The 21,765-nt window shown below is 48.6% G+C and overlaps 1 protein-coding gene across 1 annotated transcript in view; it reads left to right on the top strand.

The window, feature by feature from the left end:
* cfap43 (cilia and flagella associated protein 43) overlaps positions 1 to 21,765 on the top strand; it is a 273,825-nt gene that overhangs the window by 26,528 nt on the left and 225,532 nt on the right. The window contains 6 exon segments of the mRNA XM_038822192.1: positions 2,337 to 2,468; positions 4,586 to 4,753; positions 7,665 to 7,815; positions 10,083 to 10,245; positions 15,513 to 15,631; positions 16,695 to 16,826. Of these exon segments, the coding sequence (XP_038678120.1) occupies positions 2,337 to 2,468; positions 4,586 to 4,753; positions 7,665 to 7,815; positions 10,083 to 10,245; positions 15,513 to 15,631; positions 16,695 to 16,826 (865 nt within the window).

Genomic DNA, 21,765 nt, shown 5'->3' with positions numbered 1-21,765 from the left:
TTGCCCTGAGGGGGTCGGTACAAGGGTTCTTTAGGCTGTGGCAGCCTTTCCTCGACTTTCTGGCTCAACAATAGGGAACTGGGACAGTAGCAGCAGCAGCAACCCGGGGGGGGGGGGGGGGGGGGGGGGGGAGACAATGACGATGACGATGTTCGTTTATTTAATTTAAATTTATTTTTAAGATCTTTTGTTGGGGTTGAGGGGGTGGGGGAGACCTGATACATATGTTGATACGGTTTGGGGGTGTTACGGTTGTTATGGCTTATTTTGTTGCATTTCATTGTTTGTTGTTGTATTTTATAATTTCTGTAAAAAATTCCAATCAAAATTATTTAAAAAAAAAAAGGTCAGGTACCACTTACAGCAGTTGTTAATACCGTTCATCACACCTGTCCTGGGAGTGTTTGATGGGGACAGTGTAGAGGGAGCTTTACTCTCTATCTAACCCCGTGCTGTACCTGTCCTGGGAGTGTTTGATGGGGACAGTGTAGAGGGAGCTTTACTCTGTATCTAACCCCGTGCTGTACCTGTCCTGGGAGTGTTTGATGGGATCAGTGTAGAGGGAGCTTTACTCTGTATCTAACCCCGTGCTGTACCTGTCCTGGGAGTGTTTGATGGGGACAGTGTAGAGGGAGCTTTACTCTGTATCTAACCCCGTGCTGTACCTGTCCTGGGAGTGTTTGATGGGGACAGTGTAGAGGGAGCTTTACTCTGTATCTAACCCCGTGCTGTTCCTGTCCTGGGAGTGTTTGATGGGGACAGTGTAGAGGGAGCTTTACTCTGTATCTAACCCCGAGATGTACCTGTCCTGGGAGGTTTGATGGGGACAGTGTAGAGGGAGCTTTACTCTGTATCTAACCCGAGATGTACCTGTCCTGGGAGGTTTGATGGGGACAGTGTAGAGGGAGCTTTACTCTGTATCTAACCCCGTGCTGTACCTGTCCTGGGAGTGTTTGATGGGGACAGTGTAGAGGGAGCTTTACTCTCTATCTAACCCCGTGCTGTACCTGTCCTGGGAGTGTTTGATGGGGACAGTGTAGAGGGAGCTTTACTCTGTATCTAACCCCGTGCTGTACCTGTTCTGGGAGTGTTTGATGGGGACAGTGCAGAGGGAGCTTTACTCTGTATCTAACCCCGTGCTGTACCTGTCCTGGGAGCTGTTTGATGGGGACAGTGCAGAGGGAGCTTACTCTGTATCTAACCCCGTGCTGTACCTGTCCTGGGAGTGTTTGATGGAACAGTGTAGAGGGAGCTTTACTCTGTATCTAACCCCGTGCTGTACCTGTCCTGTGAGTGTTTGATGGGGACAGTGTAGAGGGAGCTTTACTCTGTATCTAACCCCGTGCTGTACCTGTCCTGGGAGTGTTTGATGGGGACAGTGTAGAGGGAGCTTTACTCTGTATCTAACCCCGTGCTGTACCTGTCCTGGGAGTGTTTGATGGGGACAGTGTAGAGGGAGCTTTACTCTGTATCTAACCCCGTGCTGTTCCTGTCCTGGGAGTGTTTGATGGGGACAGTGTAGAGGGAGCTTTACTCTGTATCTAACCCCGAGATGTACCTGTCCTGGGAGGTTTGATGGGGACAGTGTAGAGGGAGCTTTACTCTGTATCTAACCCCGAGATGTACCTGTCCTGGGAGGTTTGATGGGGACAGTGTAGAGGGAGCTTTACTCTGTATCTAACCCCGTGCTGTACCTGTCCTGGGAGTGTTTGATGGGGACAGTGTAGAGGGAGCTTTACTCTGTATCTAACCCCGTGCTGTACCTGTCCTGGGAGTGTTTGATGGGGACAGTGTAGAGGGAGCTTTACTCTGTATCTAACCCCGTGCTGTACCTGTTCTGGGAGTGTTTGATGGGGACAGTGCAGAGGGAGCTTTACTCTGTATCTAACCCCGTGCTGTACCTGTCCTGGGAGTGTTGATGGGGACAGTGCAGAGGGAGCTTTACTCTGTATCTAACCCCGTGCTGTACCTGTCCTGGGAGTGTTTGATGGAACAGTGTAGAGGGAGCTTTACTCTGTATCTAACCCCGTGCTGTACCTGTCCTGGGAGTGTTTGATGGGGACAGTGTAGAGGGAGCTTTACTCTGTATCTAACCCCGTGCTGTACCTGTCCTGGGAGTGTTTGATGGGGACAGTGTAGAGGGAGCTTTACTCTGTATCTAACCCCGTGCTGTCCCTGTCCTGGGAGTGTTTGATGGGGACAGTGTAGAGGGAGCTATACTCTGTATCTAACCCATGCTGTACCTGTCCTGGGAGTGTTTGAAGCTGCTGTTTTGTGGATAATCTAATTTCTAACACTCTTCAATATGATGAACGCCATTGTCACAAAACCGGAAGGCTTTCTTTACGTCACCTGTGTGTCTGTTTTTCAGAAGGGGCAGAGTTGGAATACACGCTACTGGAATTCAGCTACACAGGTTCCTACTTTGCCAGCTTCTCCTCAATCCCAGAATTCAGTCTTACCATCTGGTAAGTTGCCTTTTAAAGATATTGAATTCCACTGCAGAATGGTGATAGAATATGATACCCGTTAGCCCTGGGAGTAGAGCGGAATAATAGCGAAGCATTGAATAGGAAGCAGGGGAAGGACTGAAGACTAATCTGAATGTAAGGAGGTGTTGATCGGAGGCCTGTGTGGGGTATAAATCTCACAGTGTGTTTCAGTCCTGGATATTCCATGTAATCACACTTTCTGTTTGACCGCCTCCTCCAGGATTTGACCGGGTTAATTTTACACACAGCCACACAATAGCTCAGGGTTTTGTAGTATCTGGTCCATCAGTTTTACCGCTAAATCTGGTTTGAATTCAGGAATCAGCAATGTACGGAAATGCTCTCTGCCTGAAGGGTTTAAGGAACATTAAGGAGGATGGTTTGGTGTGCAGCATAAACTGGTATTTTATAAATCTTGCTCGTAATTCGCATGATATTACTTGTCATATGCATGCGAATGTCACATTGGATCAGTCAAGTTAAAGAGCATGACCAGGAAAAAATGATGGTGCTGTACTCTATCTAACCCCGTGCTGTACCTGTCCTGGGAGTGTTTGATGGGGACAGTGTAGAGGGAGCTTTACTCTGTATCTAACCCCGTGCTGTACCTGTCCTGGGAGTGTTTGATGGGGACAGTGTAGAGGGAGCTTTACTCTGTATCTAACCCCGTGCTGTACCTGTCCTGGGAGTGTTTGATGGGGACAGTGTAGAGGGAGCTTTACTCTGTATCTAACCCCGTGCTGTACCTGCCCTGGGAGTGTTTGATGGGGACAGTGTAGAGGGAGCTTTACTCTGTATCTAACCCCGTGCTGTACCTGTCCTGGGAGTGTTTGATGGGGACAGTGTAGAGGGAGCTTTACTCTGTATCTAACCCCGTGCTGTACCTGTCCTGGGAGTGTTTGATGGGGACAGCGTGGAGGGACAGAGGGAGCTTTTGGTATCTGAAAGGTTGATTTAATGATCAGAATGAAGTTTCTATCTTTAGACAAATGTGGTGTATTCAACACCATTTTTATCATCTCTAATAAATTACAGGATTAAAAACAAGAATCTTCTCTAATAATTAGTGGGAACCTTGGGCTGGATTTACTAAGCAAACCTCTGGGTGATATTTGGCGGCAGTGGCGATCTGCCAGCGGGATTTCCTGGTCCCGCCATTGTCAACAGGATTTCCCATTGACTGTGCCCCTCGTCACCGGGATACCCAGGCGGCATCAGTGGGAATGGAATATTGTGCCAGCTTGGGATCCGAATATCCACCATCGGTGGGTCTGGAATATCGCACCATCGGTGGGTCTGGGATATCGCACCATCGGTGGGTCTGGAATATCGCACCGTCGGTGGGTCTGGAATATCCACCGTCGGTGGGTCTGGGATATCGCACCATCGGTGGGTCTGGAATATCGCACCATCGGTGGGTCTGGAATATCGCACCGTCGGTGGGTCTGGAATATCGCACCATTGGTGGGTCTGGAATATCGCACCATCGGTGGGTCTGGGATATCGCACCATCGGTGGGTCTGGAATATCGCACCATCGGTGGGTCTGGAATATCGCACCATCGGTGGGTCTGGAATATCGCACCATCGGTGGGTCTGGAATATCGCACCATTGGTGGGTCTGGAATATCATGACACAGTGTGTACACCAGGGTCAGTGTGCACTGACTGGCAGTGCTGTCCGCTACAGAGTCTAGACTGGCTACAATGTCTAGTCAAGCTCATTCTGGTTTATTATCCCTTTCCCAGTTCCGTATCAGGAGCAGCGCGGGACTGTGTTGTGATCACCTTGTCTTGCAGTGGCTACGCTCCTGGGCTGGATTCTCTGTCGGTGGGATCCCCTGCTGCGCCGGCAATGCACTCATACCCGTGGATATCCCAACGGTGTGGGGGTGCCACACAAGAAACCCAATTGGCCGGCTGCTGGGCCGGAGAATCCCGCCTCTGGTGTTTGGAAAACCCTGGCTCAGATCTGAGGTTTGCAGCTGGGAAAATCCCTCACCGTCAACATTTTGGTTGCAGGTATCTTTGCTCTCTGAAAGAATGATGACGTTTTGCTGAGTCTGTTCCTCTGTTTTTATTTCCTTTCACAAGGAACTGGGAAAGCAGGGTCCGTCTCTGCAGCGAGTCCATCCTGGGAATGCAGCCCACTGTTCTCAGCTTCAACCCCATGAATAAACGCCAGCTGTGCCTGGCCAGTGAGGAGTGCCTGTTGCTGTGGAATATTGAGCAAAGTGACGACTTCCACATCTTAAAGCAAACGTAAGTGGCATCGATTAAATTAATGGTTTGTGTTGTAGCCTGCCTGGATCCTATTGGCTGGGGACAATTGCTTACTCAATGTTTTATTTTAGAGCCCAATCAACTAAATAGAAGAACAGAAATGAACTGAGGGATAAATTAAAAGGGGGCCGTCCCTAAAAGGAGCACAGCCCAAAAAGAACAAAGAGGAACTCAAACTTAAAAACATTCAATCAAAATGTGAAAACTGCGGTGGATGAAATAGTCCAACCCGTGCGGTTCCCACTGGGTATTGAAAGCCTCGAGTGTGCCACATGCTCCCTCGCCAGGGACACCAGGCTGCGAATAAAGCCAGGGAAGAGGGGCAGACTGTCCGGCCAGATGACACCCGCTTAAATATATCATCTTGGACTTAGTGTTGAAGAAAACCATAGAACATAGAACATAGAACATAGAACAGTACAGCACAGAACAGGCCCTTCGGCCCTCAATGTTGTGCCGAGCCATGATCACCCTACTCAAACCCACGTGTCCACCCTATACCCGTAACCCAACAACCCCCCCCCCTTAACATTACTTTTATTAGGACACTACGGGCAATTTATCATGGCCAATCCACCTAACCCGCACATCTTTGGACTGTGGGAGGAAACCGGAGCACCCGGAGGAAACCCACGCAGACACGGGGAGGATGTGCAGACTCCACACAGACAGTGACCCAGCCAGGAATCGAACCTGGGACCCTGGAGCTGTGAAGCATTTATGCTAACCACCATGCTACCCTGCTGCCCCAGTTGAAACAAATGGCCACAGTACAGAGCAACATAAATACGCTGTAAGAGTCATGTCATTATAGAATCTCACAGCACAGCAAGAAAGCCTCAACCCATCAAACCTGGGCTACACCTTCAGGGTGCAGTTATATTTTAAAAATTCATTTACGGGATGTGGGTGTCACTGGTTAGGTCAGCATTTCAGAGAATCATAGAATTTACAGTGCAAAAGGAGGCCATTCGGCCCATCGAGTCTGCACTGGCTCTTGGAAAGAGCACCCTACCCAAGGTCAACACCTCCACCCTATCCCCATAACCCAGTAACCCCACCCAAAAGGGAGGGGTTACAGGATTTTTCCCCAATGACAGTGAAGGAACGGCCGATATATTTCCCAGTCAGGGTGGTGAGTGACTTGGAGGAGAACCTCCAGGTGGTGGGGTTCCCAGGTATCTGCTGCTCTTGTCCTTCTAGATGGTAATGGTCATCAGTTTGGAAGGTGCTGACTAAGGAGCCTTGGTGAGTTCCTGCAGTGCATCTTGTAGATGGTACATACGGCTGCCACTGTGCGTCAGTGATGGAGGGTTTGAATGTTTGTGGAAGAGTTCAGAATGTCCAAATTATCTAACAATAACCTTTATTATTGCTACAAGTAGGCTTACATTAACATTGTAATGAAGTTACTGTGAAAAGCCCCTAGTCACCACATTCTGGCGCCTGTTCGGGTATAATGAGGGAGAAGGGGAGCAATCAAGCGGGATTGCTTTGTCCTGGATGGTGTTGAGCTTCTTGAGTGTTGTTGGAGCGGCACTCATCCCGGCAAGTGGAGAGTGTTCCATTATACTCCTGACTTGTGTCTTGTAGATGGTTGACAGGCTGTAGGATTCCCAGCCTTTGACCTGCTCTGGTAGTCACAGAATTTATATGCTTAGACCAATTCAGTTTCTGATCAATGGTAACCCCCGGGTTGTTGATGGTGGGGGATTCAGCGATGGTAATGCCATTGAATGTCAATGGGCGATAGTTAGATTTTCTCTTGTAGGAGATGGTCATTGGCTGACACTTGTGTGGCGCGAATGTAACTTGCCACTTGTCAGCCCGAGCCTGGATAATGTCCAGGTCTTGCTGCAATGGGACATGGACTGCTTCAGTATCTTGGGAGTTGTGAATGGTGCTGAACATTGTGCAGTCATCCGCAAACATCCCCACTTCTGACCTTATGTTGGAAGGGAGGTCATTGATGCAGCAGCTGAAGATGGTTGGAGCCGAGGACACTACCCTGAGGAACTCCTGCAGTGACGTCCTGGAGCTGAGATGATTGACCTCCAACCACCACAACCATCTTCCTTTGTGCCGGGTCTGACTCCAGCCAGCGGAGAGATTTCCCCCTGATTCCCATTGACTCCAATTCAGCTGGGGCTCCTTGATGCCACACTCGGTCAAATGCTGCCTTAATGTCAAGGGCAGTCACTCTCACCTCACCCCTGGCATTTAACTCTATTGCCCATGTTTGAACCAAGGCTGTAATGAGGTCAGGAGCTGAGTGACCCTGGCAGAGCCCAAACTGACTGTATGTGAGCAGGTTATTGCTGAGTAAGTACCACTTGATAACACTGTTGATGACTCCTTTCCTCACTTTGCTGATGATGGAGAGAAGACTGATAGGGCGGGAATTGGCTGGGTTGGATTTGTCCTGTTTCTTGTGTACAGGACACACCTGGGTCCACATTGCCGGGTAGATGCCAGCGTTGTAGCTGTACTGGAACAGCTTGGCTAGGAGTGCGGCAAGTTCTGGAGCACAAGTCTTCAATCCGATTAGTTTGCTGTCCTCTTTAGAGTTTCCAAACCCACTATTGGGAAACAACGAACTGAGATCTTTCGGTAACTTTATCACTGCTCCCCAAGTGGGAATCCAACAGATCTGATTGGGCCTCTGCTTTGTTTCTCCACACCACCAGATCTGATTCTATCAGTTCCCATTGGGCAGGTCATGTTGAAATGAGCCCCACTTATATTTCCCACAGGAAGCGAAGGAATAGTCAGTACACGAATTCCTGTGCATCAGCTGGCAGTTTGAGACATACCTCAATGCATTGAGTAAATCAGGATATTGCCAACTCAAAAATATTAATGCCAACCCTTTTGTTATTTTTATCTGCAGAAATATAAAGCTCCCAGCAGAAGATGGATCTGTAGCCGTTCCTGAGGATGTGGGAATGGGTCCAGACAGCAATGCATTAACCTACTACGGCCCAAAGATGTTATTATCAGCCCAGGCGGGTCTCGTGGGAAAGATGGCCAACATGTTTGTTGTAAGTTGCTTCAGGTGTTTGTTCAACTTCTTGTGCATCTTAGCTCACCCTGAGTCATACATTATTGGGTGTTAACATATCGTAGAATCTCAGAGCACAGCACAAAGCCCTTTGACTGCTGTGTGCAGTCCGCCTGAGAAGGGGTTGCAAGTGGACTCTCAGAAATGTGCTAACTGTTAGAGCTATTAAATTAGTTCCATTCCCCTCACTACTTTTCCCAGAATCTTTCCGTATGCATGTTTCCGAGCAAGAGTCGCTTCTTAGCAGTTAGTGGCTGCTCTGTCTTTCCCAGCTAATGATGCTAAGTCCAATTATTACAGCCAGTGCCCAGGTTGTACATGAAGCAGGAGCTCCAAGGTTAACATCCTTGAATCACAGATACCAGGAATGTCCCCAGTTTGACACCTGCTGTGCATTTCACAACATTTTGGAATCCTGTATCTGAGTATTTACAGACATGATGTGTGATGGGAGGAGCAAGCTTGAAAGGAACAGGTGACGTTGGGCCAATGGTTGCCAAAGCTCTTCACCACTGGGAGCTTTTGTGCCTGGGTCTGTATCAACATAGAGAAATAAAAGCTGAAACATGCTGGCTAAACTCAGCAGGCCTGGAAACATCTGCGGAGAGAGAAACAGAGTTAACTTTGACTGTGTGACTACCGAGATGGCAGAGGGGGAACTAGGTGGACCCCGGTGACATGAGTATTTGCCATGAATTAGCCAGTTTGAACCAGACTAACATTTGGGGAATCACAGTCTGAATTAGAAATGAGAAGATTATCTGAAGTTCCTGCAGCTGATGGGTACTCTGCAGTAAAATGTGTGCATTGTCCTGAGCTCAGTGTGGAACTCTCGCTCAGATTTCTCATGCACTCAGTGTGGAGGCTGTACTCGGGTTAAGAACAACAGTTAGCTGTGATTGGACAATTGTTGTCGCTTCTGATGGATATCGCTGGCGGCACGTGTGCAGATTTCTGATTGGATGAGATATCTGATCAAGGCCAATCCAGGCTGGGTTTGGGCTGGAGATGATTGACCTGGAAAATGGCAGCAATGCAGTCTGGCTGAATGTCCAGTCTCTGGCTCCAGCGCCGCTGATTTTCCCAAGGGTTTGGGCGGTTGTGGAGCGTGGGCCTTCGAACTCGCCCACACTGCGAACCACTCCAATTAAAGTTGTTAATGGCTTGTAAACAAAATCCGACACTACCACAATTTGGAATCTCCCGATGAGCTTCTGGAATTCCGAATCGGACCAGCTGCAGGCAAACAAGGATCATGTTGGGAGTGAGTCTTGGAGAAAAGTTTTTAAAGTATCCATGATTTTCATAGGTTAAAGTGCGGGGTATCGTTTTGAAGTTAAAGTGACAACAGCCCATCACAGTTTAGGGGTTGTCAGCCTCCTGGTACCATGTGGGCAGCGGAGGAGTGGGCAAGGCTGTGTGCCCTCCGCCTGAGCATCAGGGAGGGTGCAACTGAACCCTCGGAAATGGAGAGGAATGAGGGGCCAAGGGGTGAAGGAGATACTACAGTAAACACAGGATTAGCACGCAGCAGTGAAGATACCTGGACATGACTGTGAACTAATGTCAAAAGAGATTGCAGGTGGCCACAGACTTTCATCAGTGAGAACCTTTGCAGCATTTCACAGGTGACTGCACACCAGTACATCACCCAGGCGATAGACGCCTTCTTCACTACATCTTCTTTCGTATGACTGGTTTTCGCTGAAGGGTTAGTTATGAGGGGACACATGCTCAAGGTGAGGGGTGGGAGAGTGGTGACGGTCTGGAACGCACTGGTAGAGGTGGGATCCTCACATCCTTTAGAAAGTACCTGGATGAGGACTTGGCAACGTTATAACATTGCAGGCTATGGGCCAAGTACTGGCAAATGGGATAAGGTGGACAGGTCAGGGGTTTTCATGCGTTAGTGCAGACTCGATGGGCCGAAGGGCCTCTTCTGCACCGTAGTATCCTGTAATTCTGTGACATGGGCAGGAAGCGGGATTAGGCTATTGAGTTGGATGATCAGCCATGTTCATGAATGGCGGAACGGCCTCGAAGGGCTGAATGGCCTCCTCCTGTTCCTAGTTTCTGTGTTTCTATGTAACCCTGCCCTATCTGGATCCATGCTGTCGTATTCCTGAGTGATCCTGAGAAAATGATGAGTTGGAATTTTCGTCTGAACAAAAAGAATGACTTGCCTGACACTTACTGCAGGTTTCTTATTCATCATCTCCTCCGCTTTGTTTTTCCCTTTTCCTGAAGCCTCGTGAAATGCGGACACCAGTGGTTCAGCCCGTGTCTGTCTGCTGGACCCCAACCTCTGATTTATACGTGGGCTGTAAAAGCGGACATCTTTTACTGGTAGATTCTGAGTTGCATAAAGCTGTGGTATTGGCTGCTCCAGACACTGAACAGTTTGCCACAGGTAAGATGTTTTGTTTCAATCGAGACACTAAAATTCAACCATTTATTTTGGATGGAGACTGGATAGAGTTTGGCCAAATGGAGTTTGGGATGGCACCGGGGCCCAGTGGTTAGCACTGCTGCCACACAGCACCAGGGACCCGGGCTCAATTCCAGCCTCGGGTGACTGTGTGGAGTTTGCACATTCTCCCTGTGTCTGCGTGGGTTTCTTCCGGATGCTCCAATTTCCTCCCACAGCCCAAAGATGTGCTGGTTAGGTTCTGGGATTCTGGGGATAGGGCGGGGGAGACAATTGTCAATTTGAGCGGAGTGCTCATTCGAAGGGTAGATACAGACTCGATGGGCCAAATGGCCTCCTTTTGCACTGTAGGGATTCTATGTAGGGTTTCTAAATGTATAATGTGGATAATGTGTGGATATTCACTTTGGCGGTAAGAATAGAAGGCAGCATATTTTTTAATAAGCATGAAACTATAAAATTCTAGAGCTCACAACAACTTGGGTGCATCATACTGTAAGGGTCCTTCCTGCTTGCTTCTGTTCATTCCCTTATCTCCCCTTTCCTTTATTTTTATCATTACCAAGTTGATCCACGGACCTGAGACTTTAAAAAAAATATTTTTTTATTCTCCGCCTTTTTCACATTTTCTCCCAAATTTACACCCAACAATAAACAATAATCAGTCACGAATGTAATATCAATCCCCATATCAATAACAACAATTCCATCCTCCCCCCCAAACCCCAAACATTAGCCCGCATGTTAACATAAACAAATAACAAAAAGGAATCAAGAATCACCCATAGTCACCATTAACACATACAGCCCCCCTCCCCCAACCCTCCCAGACCCAACCCTCCGAATGTACAATGTGATACAATTATTGAAAGTGCAAAATGAACGGCACCCATGAATTGTAGAACCCCTCCATCCTTCCCCTCAGTTCAAATTTGACCTTTTCAGGCATCAAGAATTTCAGCAGATCCCCCCTCCGGACCTGTGACTTCAATGCCGTCTGTATCATTAAGGCATAGAATCAGCCTGTACGCAGCCTTTAATTCAGACAAGCAGATTCCAGAAGGCTGTGCTGTTTTAGGCTGACATCAGTGATGACTCACTTTGATGGACTTGGCTGGTAGTCAGTGAATCGGCACAAATGTCTGTGCCCTGCCCAGTGGCCAGTCATTGGGAGGCCAAATTAAACGAAATGCAACTGAAAGGCTGCTTCACCTGGAAGGTGTGGCTGTGCCTTGAGTGGTGAAGAGGGAGAAAGTAAAGGGGCAGGCGTTTGACTCCCTACAATTGCACAGGAAGGTGTTGTGGGAAGGGGATGAGGTGTTGGGGTGATCGGGGAGTGGACCAGGATGTGATGGAGGGAACTGTCCCTATGGAATGTTGATGGTGAGGGGAGGGCGTCACGCTAGCACAGTGGTTAGCACTGTTGCTTCACAGCTCCAGGGTCCAAGGTTCGATTCCCGGCTTGGGTCACTGTGCGGAGTCTGCATGTTCTCCCCGTGTCTGCGTGGGTTTCCTCCGGGTGCTCCAGTTTCCTCCCAGAAGACCCAAAAGACTTGCTTGTTTGGTAATGTGGACATTCTGAACTCTCCCTCCGAACAGGCACCGGTATGTGGTGACTAGGGGATTTTCACAGTAACTTCATTGCGGTGTTAATGTAAGCCTACTTGTGACAATAATAAAGATTATTATTATATATTTGGTGCCAGAATTGACGGAAGATTCAGAGAGACTTGACAAGATTGACACTGAGAGGTTGTGCTTCCGAGCTGGGAAATTCAGAACACAGGGACACAATCTCAGGATAATGGATAGATCAGTTAGGCCTGTGAAGGCTGCATTGTTGAGTATATTTAATGCTGAGATTGAGAGATTTTGGTCTCTTTGGAAATCGAGATGTAAATGCATCGGAAACGGTTCACAGAAGGTTTACTAGATCAATAACAGGAATGGCCGGATTGTCTTACGAGGAAAGTTCGGACAGGCTAGACTGGTATCCGCTGGAATCTAGAAGAGTGAGAGGCAATTCGATCGAACAGCACACCCCAGGGGGGGGTCTTCTCAGAGTGGACATGGAGATGGCGTTTCCTCTTATGGGAGAATCTAGAACTAGGATGTCACTGTTTAAAAGTAAAGGGGTCATTCGTATAAGACTGAGATGAGAAAAAAAGAATTCTGAGGGTTGAGAAACTTTGGAACTCTTCCTCAACAGGCGGTTGAGGCAGAATCTTTGGGCATCTTTAAGGCAGAAGTAGATAGATTTGTGATAAGCATGAGGGTGAAAGGTTACCGGGGTAGATAGGAGTGTGGATAGTATTGAATGGTGGAGCAGACACAACTGTCCGAGTGACCTCCTCCAGCCTCTAATTCATATGTTCGTATGGAGAGTGGTGAGAATTATTGAGTGGTGAGGGACGCATGGAGAGGGCTGTATATTCTACTCGTGCTCCTATTTCTAATGTTTTTAACTCATCCCAGAAGATGACCAGAATCAATGAACAGCAAATACTGCTTTGTAGAAGTATAATAATAATCTTTATTGTCACAAGTAGGCTTACATTAACACTGCAATGAAGTTACTGTGAAAAGCCCCTAGTCGCCACATTCGGCGCCTGTTCGGGTACACAGAGGGAGATTTCAGAATGTCCAATTCACCTAACAGCACGTCTTTCGGGAATTGTGGGAGGAAAGTGGAAACCAAGTCAGACACGGGGAGAACGTGCAGACTCCGTACAAACAGTGACCCAAGCTGGGAATCGAACCTGGGACCCTGGAGCTGTGAAGCAACAGTGCTAACCACTGCACCACCGTGCTGCCCATAGATCACTCAGATAAGCATAGATCGGGAAGATCAAAAACTTAGTGTTAATCTGGCCATTGAACACTGTCACTGCTCTCTGAATTGCCGCAGGTTTGCTCTTGTCAGTTTTCTCTGAGTTATTCACCTGTCAGGGGTTAGAGGCAGGCGGAAGGCGTGATGATTGAGGGGGCGGGATTCTCAGTTGCCCGACGCCAATACCATAATCGGTGATAGAACATAGAACATAGAACGATACAGCGCAGTACAGGCCCTTCGGCCCTCGATGTTGCACCGACATGGAAAAAAACTAAAGGCCATCTAACCTACACTATGCCCTTATCATCCATATGCTTATCCAATAAACTTTTAAATGCCCTCAATGTTGGCGAGTTCACTACTGCTGCAGGTAGGGCATTCCAGGGCCTCACCACTCTTTGCGTAAAAAACCCACCTCTGACCTCTGTCCTATATCTATTACCCCTCAATTTAAGGCTATGTCCCCTCGTGCTAGCCACCTCCATCCGCGGGAGAAGGCTCTCGCTGTCCACCCTATCTAACCCTCTGATCATTTTGCATGCCTCTATTAAGTCACCTCTTAACCTTCTTCTCTCTAACGAAAACAACCTCAAGTCCATCAGCCTTTCCTCATAAGATTTTCCCGCCATACCAGGCAACATCCTGATGGGGTGGAGAATCCCCATTGACGGCAAAATCAAGGGCGGTGCCTGTTTTCCGATGCTCTGCCCCCTCCGAAACGGCGCCATTGGTAATGCCACACGCTGTTGGGACGGCCTCAGAACGTCACCAGAAGGCCCTCCCCCTGATGCTCCTCCCCCAATGGGCCAACTTCCCGATCGGGTGGATCACTTGTTTTTTTTTCTTTTTTTCATAACTTTAGGGTACCCAATTCATTTTTTCCAATGAAGGGGCAATTTAGCATGGCCAATCCACCTACTCTGCACATCTTTGGGTTATGGGGACAAAACCCACGCAGACACGGGGAGAATGTGCAAACTCCACACGGACAGTGACCCAGGGCCGGGATTTGAACCTGGGACCTCGGCGCCGTGAGGCTGCAATGCTAACCCACTGCACCACCGTGCAGCCCTTGCGTGGATTACTTGTGCTCTGAGTTTTCCTCAACCTCGTGTGGGGGCTGTAGACTGTGTCCAGTGCCACCACAGTCGGGGGGGGGGGGGGGTGTGTGTGGAGCCGTTCCACTGGACGCGGGGGCTTTGTCGGGGGCTGGGGTGACTGGTGAGGGGTGTTGCAGGTATGGAGAGGCGGGGTTTAGGAGGCACTATCTGGCAGGTCAGGTCTGCTCACGGCCGGTGCCATGTTGTACGGTGCTACCGCATGAACGGCCACGTCGTAAAACGCCACAGTTCCAACGCCGGCCTTGGCACTCAGACCGAAAATCAGAGAATCCAGCCCAGGGTGTTCAATTAACCCCAAACCTTTCGGTATTAAGTACTTTCTCAACAGTTGCTGAGATGTCCGTCAGACAGTCCTGGGGCTCCAGGTAGTCACCTGCATCAATGTGGAGAGGAAATTAATAGATTTCTCGATAGTCATGGCATCAAGAAATCTGGGGATAGAGCGGGAAATTAATGCCAACTCTGCGATATAATGTGTAAAACCTGGAAGGTGTAAATCTGAAACTATTGCAGGAGATTCTGGGATGGGTTTATGTTTATGAACAGACAGGTTAATGTTTGAATCAGAAAGAGAAATGTATTTATAATATCATAACACAACCCATAAGCTTGACATGTAAACGGGATTCTTTTTGAAGTGCAGTGTTTGTTTCAAAGACAGATATAGCAGCCGTTTTGTGCTCACCTTGATTCTACAAACCCAAATGAGATACAGACAATGTATTTTATGGACCTTGCTGAGGGAAGAATGTTCACCAGCAGACCAGGGAGAAATTCTTCATGTAGTGTCATACGTACATCTCAGTCACTGTGCCAGTTTAATGTCTCATCTGGAACTCAGATATAGATATAGATATAGAACAGTACAGCACAGAACAGACCCTTCGGCCCTCGATGTTGTGCCGAGCAATGATCACCCTACTCAAGCCAACGTATCCACCCTATACCAGTAACCCCCCCCCCCATTAACCTTATTTTTTAGGACACTAAGGGCAATTTAGCATGGCCAATCCACCTAACCCGCACATCTTTGGACTGTGGGAGGAAACCGGAGTACCCGGAGGAAACCCACACACACACGGGGAGGACGTGCAGACTCCGCACAGACAGTGACCCAGCCGGGAATGGAACCTGGGACCCTGGAGCTGTGAAGCATTTATGCTAACCGCCATGCTACCCTGCTGCCATCAAAGATGGAGGCTTGCCGTTTCTCAAGTTCTCAAGGGGTTACTTTGTAGTCATGTATTGTTATCCTACTGTGGCTAATCACAAAATCTTGTTGTGTAATTGTCTAGACAACTTGTTGAGGAATCTGTCACCGTCCAAGATTTCGATGAGTGTCTATCCAGCGTTAAAGCCGTGCACAGTGAATACCCTGGCCATCCACCCAAAGGGACTGTTTACAGCTGGAACGGTACTTATTTCAGAATAATGTCATTTACCCCATACTCCACAATGTGTATGACCAGTTTCACAGGAGCAGGAACAGGTCATTTAGCCCCTTGAACCAAAGTTACCTGTGCCATTCAACTGAATCATGGCTAAACTTCTACCTCAACGCCTCTTTGCCACACGAACCCCATGCCCCGTGATGTCATTATTGTCTAGCAATCTATCGATTTCTGTCTTAAACGTTCTTAGTGGCTGAGCTTCCACAGTCCTCTGGGGTAGAGAATTTGGTGGGGTTTGTCGGTGGCAGGACTCGAAGATCCCATTGATGGGAATGACTGGAAAATTCCAAATCCTTATGAAGCCTCTTTGTGTTCTCCTTACAACTCACATTCCACCTGGTTTTGTCTCATTAGCAAACTTGGAAAAATTGTACTTGGTGGTCCCCTTATCAAAATCATTGATTATAGATTGTGAACAGGTGGGGCCCAAGTACTAATTGTCGCAGTACCCCTGGGGTCAGAGCCTGCCAACCTGGGAATAATCCATTTATTCCTACTCTCTGTTAATTCCATTAACCAATCCTCAATTCGTGCCAGAATATTACTCTCAAGACATGTGCTTACATTTTTTTAATAACCCTCTGGGTGCGACCTTATCAAAAGCCTTCTGAAAATCCAAATATACCACATTCACTGCTTCTCCTTGATCAATTGTGCTCACAATGACCTCAAAAAACTCCAATAGATTTATCAAACATTATTTTCCTTTCATAAATATACGTTAGCTCTGACAAATCAGATCATTATTTTCTAAAAGTCCAGTTATCACATCCTTTATAACAGATTCTAGTATTTACCAACTTTCAGTCCCATTAATTTCACCACTGCTATGTTGTACTAGTTCAGTATTATTTCTTGGAAATTTCTAGTATCTTCCTCGATGAAGACAGACACAATGGCCTGGATTTTCATCCTCGAGGTGGGTAGGGGGAGTCAGGAAGATTCTTGCCTGAGATGTTGAAAACATCAAAGCATTGCACACATCTGTGTCTGTAGGCTGATAACTCAGTGTAATGTATTTGGCAGGATGGAACTCTGTATTGTATCAAGGTGAAGCCGGAAGAAGTGGAAGTTGAGGAATGCTGGTCAGCAGCGACACCAATTCGGAACATTGGATTCTCGCGAGACTATGGATCACTGCTCATTGCATCAGATATGGTAAATCAGACTCAGTTTCAGGCTGCACTGATGTTTCAGACTCCAAGCACAGTCTGACTGGATCAGATTCACAGACTATTATAGATCTCTCTGTTACAAACATAATCTTTCAGATTATTTTTTTCCTGCCTGTTTTATGTCAAAGGGAACTGTAATTCTCAAATAAATTTTTCTGTCCATGCCAACAAAATGCTTGTTTTACTCAGCACTGGACACTCCTGGGAGATGCTACTTCAGAATGCCAACAGACTCATCGATTTTTGCCGTGTTTTTAATGTGTTGTCACAGGTCAGGTACCACACTGTAGTCTTTTAATTTGGAGTCAACTATAAGTTAATAACTGACTTTGGGGTCTCAACCTCAAAATACATTTTTCAACCATCATTTCTCTCAAAATCTGAAATTTATGATATTTTCCAGTACATCCCTGCATATAATACACATTTAGAAGTCTTACAACACCAGGTTAAAGTCCAACAGGTTTGTTTCAAACAGACACCTTTACCCTGGTGTTGTAAGACTTCTTACTGTGCTCACCCCAGTCCAACGCCGGCATCTCCACATCATAATACACATGGGCTTTGCATCCTTATTTGCATTGGTACAATTGGCAAAACCATACCTGAAGAAATCATCTTTATACGACTTTTTCTTCTCTTTAGGCAGTTAGCCAAAGGCCCTAGAGCTCTGTACAGAGCTGACACTAGCACTGCTCAGCCCTGGACTCTCCTATGCAGCTCTCTCCAGGAGATTCAGTTGTGAGATACTGTCCAATAGGTAAACTGCCTAATTAAGTCTCTGGCCACCTCTCACTTTTCAGAAAACAATCCATCTTCATAGCCCTCCAGTAGCCTCCACTAATCTCCCTCCACCTACACCCCTCCCTCCAGCCGCTTACCTGCTCTTCATCTTTTCATTAAGAACTGTCGGCCTGACATTGACCATCTCACTTTCTCTGCTCATCCCCACTCTGATCTGCCACCTTCTGAACTGGCTGCTCTCCGCTCTTTCAGGTCCAAGCCTGACATAGTCATCAAACCCGCCAACAAGCCGGGTGGGGTTGTCTGGCCCTACATCACATCAACAACCTCCAATTCCCCAGCTCTAACAACCTCCTCTTTCCTGCGGATATCTAATCCCTCTATACCTCCATTCCCCACCAGGATATCTAATCCCCCTATACTCCCATTCCCCAACAGGATATCTAATCCCTCTATACCCCCATTCCCCATCAGGATATCTAATCCCCCTATACTCCCATTCCCCAACAGGATATCTAATCCCTCTATACCCCCATTCCCCACCAGGATATCTAATCCCTCTATACCCCCATTCCCCACCATATATCTAATCCCTCTATACCTCCATTCAACACCAGGATATCTAATCCCTCTATACGTCCATTCCCCAACAGGATATCTAATCCCTCTATACCTCCATTCCCCACCAGGGTGTCCAATCCCTCTATACTCCCATTCCCCAACAGGATGTCCAATCCCTCTATACCTCCATTCCCCACCAGGATGTCCAATCCCTCTATACCTCCATTCCCCACCAGGATGTCCAATCCCTCTATACCCCCATTCCCCACCAGGATATCCAATCCCTCTATACCTCCATTCAACACCAGGATATCTAATCCCTCTATACGTCCATTCCCCAACAGGATATCTAATCCCTCTATACCTCCATTCCCCACCAGGGTGTCCAATCCCTCTATACTCCCATTCCCCAACAGGATGTCCAATCCCTCTATACCTCCATTCCCCACCAGGATGTCCAATCCCTCTATACCTCCATTCCCCACCAGGATGTCCAATCCCTCTATACCCCCATTCCCCACCAGGATATCCAATCCCTCTAAACCCCCATTCCCCACTAAGATATCTAATCCCCCTATACTCCCATTCCCCATCAGGATATCTAATCCCCCGATACTCCCATTCCCCAACAGGATGTCCAATCCCTCTCCCTCCATTCCCCACCAGGATGTCCAATCCCTCTGTCCTTCCATTCCCCACCAGAATGTTCAATCACTCTATACCTCCATTCCCCACCAGGGTGTCCAATCCCTCTATACCTCCATTCCCCACCAGGATGTCTAATCCCTCTATACCTCCATTCCACACCCGGATGTCCAATCCCTCTATACCTCCATTCCCCACCAGGATGTCCAATCCCTCTATACCTCCATTCCCCACCAGTGTGTCCAATCCCTCTATACCTCCATTCCCCACCAGGGTGTCCAATCCCTCCATACCTCCATTTCCCCACCAGGATGTCCAATCCCTCTATACCTCCATTCCCCACCAGGATGTCCAAACCCTCTATACCTCCATTCCCCACCAGTGCGTCCAATCCTTCTATACCTCCATTCCCCACCAGGATGTCCAATCCCTCTATAGCTCAATTCTACACCAGGATGTCCAATCCCTCTATACCCCCATTCCCCACCAGGATGTCCAATCCCTCTATACCCCCATTCCCCATCAGGATGTCCAATCCCTCTCCCTCCATTCCCCACCAGTGTGTCCAATCCCTCTATACCTCCATTCCCCACCAGGGTGTTCAATCCCTCTATACCTCCATTCCCCACCAGGATGTCCAATCCCTCCATACCTCCATTCCCCACCAGTGCGTCCAATCCTTCTATACCTCCATTCCCCACCAGGATGTCCAATCCTTCTATACCTCCATTCCCCACCAGGATGCCCAATCCCTCTATACCTCCATTCCCCACCAGGATGTCCAATCCCTCTATACCTCCATTCCCCACCAGGATGTCCAATCCCTCTATACGACAATTCCCCACCAGGATGTCCAATCCCTCTATACCTCCATTCCCCACCAGGATGTCCAATCCCTCTCCCTCCATTCCCCACCAGGATGTCCAATCCCTCTATACCTCCATTCCCCACCAGGATGTCCAATCCCTCTATACCTCCATTTCCCCACCAGGATGTCCAATCCCTCTCCCTCCATTCCCCACCAGCGTGTCCAATCCCTCTATACCTCCATTCCCCACCAGGATGTCCAATCCCTCTGTACCTCCATTCCCCACCAGGATGTCCAATCCCTCTATACCTCCATTCCCCACCAGGATGTCCAATCCCTCTATACCTCCATTCCCCACCAGTCTGTCCAATCCCTCTATACCTCCATTCCCCACCAGGATGTCCAATCCCTCTATACCTCCATTCCCCACCAGGATGTCCAATCCCTGTGTACCCCCATTCCCCACCAGGATGGCAATCCCTCTATACCTCCATTCCCCACCAGGATGTCCAATCCCTCTATACCCCCATTCCCCACCAGGATGTCCAATCCCTCTCTCCCTCCATCGCCCACCAGGGTGTCCAATCCCTCTCCCTCCATCCCCCACCAGGATGTGCAATCCCTCTATACGACCATTCCCCACCAGGCTGTCCAATCCCTCTCCCTCCATTCCCCACCAGGATGTCCAATCCCTCTCCCTCCATTCCCCACCAGGATGTCCAATCCTTCTATACCTCCATTCCCCACCAGGATGTCCAATCCTTCTATACCTCCATTCCCCACCAGGATGCCCAATCCCTCTATACCTCCATTCCCCACCAGGATGTCCAATCCCTCTATACCTCCATTCCCCACCAGGATGTCCAATCCCTCTGTACCTCCATTCCCCACCAGGATGTCCAATCCCTCTATACGACAATTCCCCACCAGGATGTCCAATCCCTCTATACCTCCATTCCCCACCAGGATGTCCAATCCCTCTCCCTCCATTCCCCACCAGGATGTCCAATCCCCCTATACCTCCATTCCCCACCAGGATGTCCAATCCCTCTATACCTCCATTTCCCCACCAGGATGTCCAATCCCTCTATACGACAATTCCCCACCAGGATGTCCAATCCCTCTATCCCCCCATTCCCCACCAGGATGTCCAATCCCTCTCTCCCTCCATCGCCCACCAGGGTGTCCAATCCCTCTCCCTCCATCCCCACCAGGATGTGCAATCCCTCTATACGACCATTCCCCACCAGGCTGTCCAATCCCTCTCCCTCCATTCCCCACCAGGATGTCCAATCCCTCTCCCTCCATTCCCCACCAGGATGTCCAATCCTTCTATACCTCCATTCCCCACCAGGATGTCCAATCCTTCTATACCTCCATTCCCCACCAGGATGCCCAATCCCTCTATACCTCCATTCCCCACCAGGATGTCCAATCCCTCTATACCTCCATTCCCCACCAGGATGTCCAATCCCTCTGTACCTCCATTCCCCACCAGGATGTCCAATCCCTCTATACGACAATTCCCCACCAGGATGTCCAATCCCTCTATACCTCCATTCCCCACCAGGATGTCCAATCCCTCTATACGACAATTCCCCACCAGGATGTCCAATCCCTCTCTCCCTCCATTCCCCACCAGGATGTCCAATCCCCCTATACCTCCATTCCCCACCAGGATGTCCAATCCCTCTATACCTCCATTTCCCCACCAGGATGTCCAATCCCTCTATACGACAATTCCCCACCAGGATGTCCAATCCCTCTATACCTCCATTCCCCACCAGGATGTCCAATCCCTCTCCCTCCATTCCCCACCAGGATGTCCAATCCCTCTATACCTCCATTCCCCACCAGGATGTCCAATCCCTCTATACCTCCATTCCCCACCAGGATGTCCAATCCCTCTGTACCTCCATTCCCCACCAGGATGTCCAATCCCTCTATACCTCCATTCCCCACCAGTCTGTCCAATCCCTCTGTACCTCCATTCCCCACCAGGGTGTCCAATCCCTCTATACCTCCATTCCCCACCAGTCTGTCCAATCCCTCTATACCTCCATTCCCCACCAGGATGTCCAATCCCTCTCCCTCCATTCCCCACCAGGATGTCCAATCCCTCTATACCTCCATTCCCCACCAGGATGTCCAATCCCTCTATACC

The sequence above is a fragment of the Scyliorhinus canicula genome, chromosome 16 (genome assembly GCF_902713615.1).
Source record: "Scyliorhinus canicula chromosome 16, sScyCan1.1, whole genome shotgun sequence".
NCBI classification, from domain to species: Eukaryota; Metazoa; Chordata; class Chondrichthyes; order Carcharhiniformes; family Scyliorhinidae; genus Scyliorhinus; species Scyliorhinus canicula.
Note: the sequence above shows the minus strand (reverse complement) of the source record. Positions and strands in the feature narration are given on the sequence as shown.